Genomic DNA, 7,444 nt, shown 5'->3' with positions numbered 1-7,444 from the left:
CCTTCACAGAACGGGAAACTTCGATTTACCACATAAGTCTTGGGCCAGATAAATCCTAGGAGGTAGGAATGTGATCTGCACTTCCGATGTTCTAGAAGACTGAGGTCCAGAGTAGGAAAGTCATGTTTTCTAACTCACAACTACCAGTACAGGATAGCAGCCTCTAGAAATAGAAGCAATATTCCTTTCTTAGTTCCTCATCTGTAAAATAGGGTTCCTGTGCAGGACAGTTCCTATTTTAGAAGGTTATGAGTAGGATTCAGTGAAAACATTTATATAATGTATGAAGCACAAAGTCAGCACAAAGCACTAAGCCTGGCACAATGTAAGCATTCAATAAATGTTTTTGAATATTAATAATTATTTTACGCTTCAGCCTCCAAAAGATCCCAGGAAATCAATATCGAAAGTTAAGGTCCGTTAGTGGGAGGGGGGAGAGGGAGGAGGGAGGGGGGTTTTGGTAATGGGCCACAATAATCAACCACATTGTATATCAACAAAATAAAATTAAGGAAAAAAAATAAATAATAAATAAATAAATAATAAAATAAAAAAAAGAAAGTTAAGGTCCTTTATTAGGGGATGTAAGCAGAGATCATGGGCGATCAGAACAAATCTTTGGGGCTTGAGACTGAGCTTAGAGCAGGGGAGCCCATCCTGGAAGAATGAACAAGTCCCTAGCCTATGCAGAAGTTGTCAGGGGGTGCCCAGGGGTATTGTGAAGGAGAGGTAGTCCCCAAGGGCGCCCCAGCGGGGCCGGTAGATCTGGAAGATGGTGATCCAGGTGGTGAGCACAATCACCCAGAAGAGGAAGCCCATAGCTGAGCGCCAGACATCTGTAATGGGGAACAGAAGCGGAGGTTGACCTCCAGCTGCTCTATGGATTCTCCTACACCAGCCCTCTCTTCTCTCCTACAGAGCCCCAGAATTTTGGAGCCTCCATCATCCCCTCCCACCGAGGCTCCCGACTTCCCCCTCCCCTCACCCAATAGCCTCCCTTGATTTATGCCCTAGACTCACAGCCTTTGATCTGGCTCTGCTCTGTGTAGGCTGGGACAAGGAAGGCCTCTCGGAAGAACCAGAAGATGTTGACCAACCAGAGAAAAGGCAGGAAAGCAAACCCACCTCGGGAGAAAAAAACCCACACTGGGTCATAAGGCAATGAGGATCTTCCCCAATTCCCACCTAGAAAACCAATTTGGAAGGTCCTCTCCCATATCCAAATTCACATGGAGATCTCTGCTATCAGGGGCTCAGGAATCCTGGCTCCTCCCTGGGATCCAGGAATCTGATTCCTTAATCCTTCTTTCTCAGGACCAGGAATTCAGTCCCCCAACCCCACTCCTCTCTTGGTACCCAGAAGTTGAGGCCCCAGCTTTCTCCTTCCTTGGAATCCAGGCCCTCCTTCCCTCAAACCTGACTCGGCGTCCCCAGCTGCTTCGTCTCTTAGACCCACGTCCAGGCCCCTACACCCTCTTCTCTCAGGCGCTCTAGTCCAGTCCCCCATCTTCTCCCGAGGTCCTAGAGAATCGGCCCTTACCCAAGTAGTACTTCCGGCACAGGTTCAACTTCTCCTCATTGGATACTCGCTCCAAGTTCATAGTTGTGCTGGGGCCGGGTCTTCCCAAGGGTCTGCGGGCAAGACCCACGCCTTGACCCTAAGTGACAGATGTAAAGATCACGAAGAACCACGCCCCTATTACGAAAAATCAGATATAAACAGAAGGGTGTGTTTACTGAAGGAAGGGCACCCCCGCCCTAACCAACAAGCTGCCTGGGTTGAGAAGCTCTTTACGTTTATTAGGGTGTGCGAAATGACTCCCAACTCACCAGTGGAGCTTCCTCCTGCTTGGATGCCTTTGCTCCTTTGGTCCTTTGAACAACGGATGTTTGCGTGAGATGCCGCGGATTTCTCTGGAGATTGTAGTCTTTTTTTGGTGAGGCTGCACGCATGCGCCTTCAGGGAGCTTCTGTCGGCGATTGGGTGAGGAGGGCGTGGGACTCCAACACGCAAGCGCAGTAGAGAGTTTCTGAGCGCGTGCTAAGCGTCCGGATACAGCGATGAACTACACTTCCCAACGTTCCTAAGCAACGGAAGTGGCGTAAGGAGAAGATAGAGTTGGAGAGTTCGGGTAAAAATGGCTGAATATTTAGCTTCGATATTCGGGACTGAGAAGGACAAGTGAGAACGGGCGCAAGGAATGGCCACTCAGGGAGCCGGGGCCGGGGCACTTAGGTCCCTGGTGGCTGGGCGGCTTGGGGAGGTGTTTCTGGGGTGTCCGGCCTTCCCGGCCCTCGGTTCACCTCTGTCTTTGCACCTCTTCCAGGGTTAACTGCTCTTTTTACTTTAAGATCGGGGCCTGCCGGCACGGGGACCGGTGCTCCCGGCTTCACAACAAACCGACTTTCAGCCAGGTGAGACCCGGCACGAGCCCCGGGAGTAACGCCTCCCAGCCCTTCCCCTCCTGCTGTCCATCATCACGAGATTCCGCCTTTTCCGGGTTTCTAAGTCCCACCTTACTGCCCGGCTTTTTTTTTTTTTTTTTTAATTCGCCCGTCGGACTTCTCGGCTGGTTCCTCTCCAGAAACTTGGCCACGCCGCCTCTGTACAGACTACACCCTGGACTGTCCATCATTGCTGAGTTCTCCTTCACCCCGTTTTCTGGTTTCTTAGGGGCAAGCATCGCTGATGCACTTAGGATGCCTAGGCTCCTTCTCTGGTGCAAGATCCCAACCCCAACCTTCACACCCCGCTGTCTGCATGCAGCCCTGTCCTCTGAGCTCAGGCCCCGCCCCTTTTAAATTCTGTTCAGACCATAGTGCTGCTCAACCTGTACCGGAATCCACAGAACACGGCCCAAACCGCAGACGGATCACACTGTAAGTAAGGGACCAGGCTTGTCAGGGCAGACAGCCGCCAACAGGCCACCCCCTGATTCCACCTTGCCTCCCTTCTCCAGGTCACGTGAGCGACGTGGAGGTGCAGGAACACTATGATAACTTCTTTGAGGTGAGAGTTGGCAGGGGAAGGTTGGGTTTCTCGTGGGCCAGGAGCTCAGCTGGGTTCCTCCCCGTCTTCCGCAGGAGGTGTTCACAGAACTGCAGGAGAAGTATGGGGAGATTGAAGAGATGAATGTGTGCGACAACCTGGGGGACCACCTCGTGGGCAATGTCTATGTCAAGGTGCTTGCTGTCCCTCTTTAGAGCCCAGAGGTGGAGGCATTTCAGTGCCTAACAGCCACCACTGAAGCCTCATAGCTTGAGGTCTATCACTAATCCAGTCCAGCCCCAGAGCTGCTAACTAGTCCCCCGAAGATCTCGGAGTTCAAATGCTGAACCTATCTGCTTTGCTCTCAGTTCCGGCGGGAGGAGGATGCAGAGCGAGCAGTGGCTGAACTCAATAACCGCTGGTTCAATGGTCAGGCTGTGCATGCTGAGCTGTCTCCTGTCACTGACTTCCGGGAGTCATGCTGTCGGCAGTACGAGATGGGGTATGGTAGTGCAAAGGTGGGATGGATACTTGGAGTCTGACTCTTGAGTGTCTGGTGGGAGCCTGTCAATGACAATGACCTCCTTTATCCGTCTGTCCTTTATCCAGGGAATGTACCCGAGGTGGCTTCTGCAACTTCATGCACCTTCGACCCATTTCCCGGAACCTCCGGCGGCAGCTCTATGGACGGGGACCCAGGCGCAGGTACCTCAGGACCAGCCTGCTGAGACTCCTCATAACCTAAGGCCCCTATACCCTGAGATGAACCTGATCCTAAGCTCCAGTAACAGTGTCCCAAGACTCTTGTACCCTAAGATTAGTCCTGAGCCCCATCTGGAGACAAGCACCAAAGCAACCTGAATGCCAAATCCAAGACCAGGCTGGATTTCCAACCCTGAGATCAGCCCCTGAGTATCTATCCTGTGACCACTTCCTGGAAAGCTAATTACTTCAACACCTAACCTGCCCCACCCCAGAGCAGAGAGGCAGGCTAGGGGGATCTTTGTACCGCTCTTCATGGCTCTAACCCAGTTCTCTCCACTTGTGTCCTCAGGTCACCCCCAAGGTCCCATACTGGCCACCGTCCCCGAGAAAGGAACCGACGGCGTTCTCCAGACCACCGGCATGGCCGCTTCTGAGACTCTGGCCCCCTTGCCCTTCACCTCTGACAGGCACAGATGTTCTTGGCCAGGACCCTTCCTCAAAGCACCCTTCACTCTCCAGCTCCCTCTTCCCCAGGCTCTGGGACTCTATAATGTAATACATTCAACATGGGGACCTCTTCCTACTGCCCCTCCCCTAATAAAGTGCTATATTGAGGGCTTAGAGCTTTGTTGTTAGCTTGAGCCAAGCTGTGGGCTGGAGTTTCCTTCCACCCTCACACATGACGAAAAGAGGAAGCTGGGGCAGGGCTGTGGCCACAACTTCAGCGGAGAAACTTCGAACAACAGGTGGGAGAGCAGGCTTGGGGCCCAGGGCCCTAATGGTTCTGGTGGGGTGGGGACACCTTTGTGCTAGAAACCTTAGTATCTCCATCTGAGGCTTCTTCAGGGGGAGATGCCTAGCTGTGGCAGGTTGGAGGATCCTAGAAGAAATTAGGGTAAGGAACTCAGGTGAGGCAGTGGAGCAGGAGCCTACAGGGAGTGAGGGCTGAGTCTTTGTGCCTGGTGCCCTGAGATGGGAGTCAGTAATATCTAACACTTAAATTGAGTTTAGTACATGTCAGTCGCTGTTATAAGTGGTTTGGGGGGGGGGGGGTTGGCCGATACAGGGATGGAACCCTGAATAAGTGCTTTACTTCTAATAATGGTTATAATTCTCCACAATAACCCTATGAGACAAGTGCTATTAATATCATCCCATTTAGGGATGGAAGGTGGAGAGCGGGTAGCTGAGGACATGGCAGAGATGGGGTATGGATCTATGCAATCTAGATCGAGTCTTTTTAGCCACCTTGAGGACTTGTGGGTTTCTCTGATGGTAGGATGGGGGCTGGGGGATAGATTCCCGGCTTCCAAAGGGGCCTGGGAATCCTGTACCCCCACATCCATTGCTTCCTTCTGCCCTGGTTTCCCGGAAAGTGCATTCACATCCCCCCAGGCTGCAGGCCGTGTCCTATGGTGCCCGGACGCCTCCTGACAGTTGTGCTGCTTCTGACCCGGGTGGAAGCCTCCCAGTACTGCGGCCGCCTTGAGTACTGGAACCCAGACAACAAGTGCTGCAGCAAATGCTTGCAGCGCTTCGGACCACCTCCCTGCCCGGGTGAGGAGCCAAGACTGGGTATATGCATAAATTCGAGCGGAGTTAAGAGGTGTTGGGAGCGGGGGAAAGGGCGAGATCTGTGAGGTACAGCAAGTGAAACTGGCTTAGGGGTAGGGGCGGTGGGCCTAATGCAGGTAAAACGGATGGCTAGCCGAGCCTGGGCGGGAGGGGATAGGGTGGGTTACGATAGGGCAACAACGGAGGGGTGTGGCCTGTTACGAGAGGCGGGATGGGGGCCGTGTGGAAAGGGTGGGCGGAGCTCGGTGCAGAGCAGGATGGAAATCAAAAGGGCGAGGCAGTATAGGGTAATAAAAAGAGCGGGGCCTGTGCGAGGGGAAAAGGGGTGGGGCGTACGCTGATAGGCTGAGTAAATTCGAGGGGGCGGAACCTGCTGGGATAGGGGAAAGGGCGTCGCAATCCCAGAAGGGTTGGGGTTCGGCGGCTACACTGGATCCCGCGTCTCTCACTAGACTACGAGTTCGTGGAAAACTGCGGGCTCAATGACTTCGGCGATCTCTTAACGTACCCGTTCAAAGAGTGTTCTCCTGGGCAGTGCAACCCCGACGGCGCGGAGCTATGTAGCCCCTGCGGCAGCGGAGCCACGGCCCTCACTCCCACCGGAGGCCGCGGCAGAACCCGGCAGCGCTGCAGAGAGGTGCTGGTCGGACTCCGGAGGGCCAAGGGCTTGCTGAAGGTGGGGAGGGGGTGGGAAGGCGTGGCTTGGGATTGAATGGGCGGGATCTGGATTTAGGGAAGGGGTGTAGCCCCATTGAAGATAGGGGTGGGGCCATACCAGTATCAGGAAGTGGCGTGCCTGAAGGGGGAGGGCCTGAAATGGAGGGTGGGTAGCAGTGGGGACTAGATCATGCAAGGGATGTGGCCCCACTGAAAGCTATAAGGATGGGAGATTGGGCTGAGGGGGCAAGAGGGGCGTGGCATACCCGCTTTCTTCAACCCCCTATTCCCAGAGGCCGGTCCCTACCAAGGAATATTGCCCCCTGACATCTGGAAAACCGAGCGTCCCTAGCTCCCAGGAGCCCAGCTCACCAGCGAGTTCCAGTCTTTCGTGGACATCTGAGCACATCTCTCGCCAGGCCTTGCCGAGTTTTGCCTTGCCTGTGGTGCTGCTTCTGCTCCTGACCTTGGCAGTGATCCTCCTGCTTGCTCTGCGGAGGCACCTCTGCCTGCCCAATAGGAAAGCCGTTTCCCTCCCCTATACAGGTTCGGTTTGCGGAGCGCCCAACACCCACACCCTTTCTTTGCACTCATTATCCCCAGGTGCCCTGGAGGCATCAAAGACAGGGAACACGTGGAAGGAGGTCTCTCTGCTTCCACTCCTGAGCAGGGGTGAGTAGGGGAGGCACCCAGGAGGGAGACAGACTAGCAGCTCGACTTTCCTCCCTTTACACTTCCCTCCATCTCCCAGAGAGTCTGGCATCACAGCCCCTGTCTCACCTCCTGGATGAGCTGGAGGTGCTGGAGGAACTGATTGTGCTGCTGGACCCTGAGCCTGGGCCAGGTGGGAGCATGGCCTGTGGTACCACTCGACATCTGGCTGCAAGATATGGGTTGCCTGCTGCTTGGTCCACCTTTGCCTACTCACTGCGGCCAAGTCGTTCACCACTGCGGGCTCTGATAGAGATGGTGGTGGCAAGGGAGCCCTCTGCCTCTCTGGGCCAGCTTGGTGCACACCTGGCCCAGCTAGGGCGGGCAGATGCACTGCAGGTGCTGTCCAAACTTGGCAGATCTGGGATTTGCCAGGCCAACTAAATAAAAAGTTTCCCTTTAAATAAATGCTTACTGTCTCTGGTCCTTTAAGGGGACTTCTTGAGGTAAATCCTAATTAGGCCAAGACCCAACAGACATTCTCATTCCCTTTCCCCCCAGAAGGGCTCATTCCAACATACACACGTGTCCACAAGTGGGAGAGCTGTCCCTATGTGCCTCTGAGCAACCACAGTCCCCTCTGAGAAACAGCCCTGCTAACCCTGTGATAGCTCATCCACAGACACTCAACTATGTTCTAAGTTGGGAAATGTGGAACATTTGTTACTCTGAAGCCTTAACAGACCCCACAATTTATTCCTAAATTCTGAATGATAGCCTCTCACATATCTGATGGGGCCGATGAACTTCTTTAGCGCAGGATGGGTGTGGGGTGTGAAGAAGTAGGAGTTCCTACCTGTTCCCTGC

General features: G+C 54.0%; 3 protein-coding genes across 5 annotated transcripts; 2 read left to right on the top strand and 1 right to left on the bottom strand.

The window, feature by feature from the left end:
• Positions 1–543: 543 nt before the first annotated feature.
• PSENEN (presenilin enhancer, gamma-secretase subunit) lies at positions 544–1,919 on the bottom strand. Of its 2 annotated transcripts, none has more exons than XM_063112371.1 (4): positions 1,831–1,919; positions 1,541–1,696; positions 1,021–1,125; positions 544–836 (listed from the first exon to the last, which is right to left on the bottom strand). In XM_063112371.1, exons 2-4 carry the CDS (start codon positions 1,599–1,601, stop codon positions 697–699), a joined length of 306 nt encoding a protein of 101 aa, XP_062968441.1. In that variant the 5' UTR covers positions 1,602–1,696; positions 1,831–1,919; the 3' UTR covers positions 544–696. The 2 variants fall into 2 exon arrangements, with proteins under 2 accessions (XP_062968441.1, XP_062968442.1); XM_063112372.1 differs by having other exon boundaries at positions 1,541–1,658; positions 1,831–1,911.
• Positions 1,920–2,077: 158 nt separating this feature from the next.
• On the top strand, positions 2,078–4,335 carry U2AF1L4 (U2 small nuclear RNA auxiliary factor 1 like 4). Of its 2 annotated transcripts, none has more exons than XM_063113231.1 (8): positions 2,078–2,182; positions 2,328–2,415; positions 2,814–2,880; positions 2,961–3,010; positions 3,085–3,183; positions 3,358–3,507; positions 3,599–3,694; positions 4,044–4,335. In XM_063113231.1, exons 1-8 carry the CDS (start codon positions 2,139–2,141, stop codon positions 4,248–4,250), a joined length of 801 nt encoding a protein of 266 aa, XP_062969301.1. In that variant the 5' UTR covers positions 2,078–2,138; the 3' UTR covers positions 4,251–4,335. The 2 variants fall into 2 exon arrangements, with proteins under 2 accessions (XP_062969301.1, XP_062969303.1); XM_063113233.1 differs by having other exon boundaries at positions 3,358–3,491; positions 4,044–4,224.
• Positions 4,336–4,774: 439 nt separating this feature from the next.
• IGFLR1 (IGF like family receptor 1) lies at positions 4,775–7,021 on the top strand. Its single transcript, XM_063109941.1, has 4 exons — positions 4,775–5,251; positions 5,722–5,945; positions 6,220–6,598; positions 6,678–7,021. Exons 1-4 carry the CDS (start codon positions 5,107–5,109, stop codon positions 7,019–7,021), a joined length of 1,092 nt encoding a protein of 363 aa, XP_062966011.1. The 5' UTR covers positions 4,775–5,106.
• The last annotated feature ends 423 nt before the right edge of the window (positions 7,022–7,444 follow it).

Source organism: Cynocephalus volans, chromosome 10 (assembly GCF_027409185.1).
Source record: "Cynocephalus volans isolate mCynVol1 chromosome 10, mCynVol1.pri, whole genome shotgun sequence".
Classification (NCBI taxonomy): domain Eukaryota; kingdom Metazoa; phylum Chordata; class Mammalia; order Dermoptera; family Cynocephalidae; genus Cynocephalus; species Cynocephalus volans.
The sequence above is the reverse complement of the archived record's forward strand: the minus strand, read 5'-3'. Positions and strand labels throughout refer to the sequence as shown.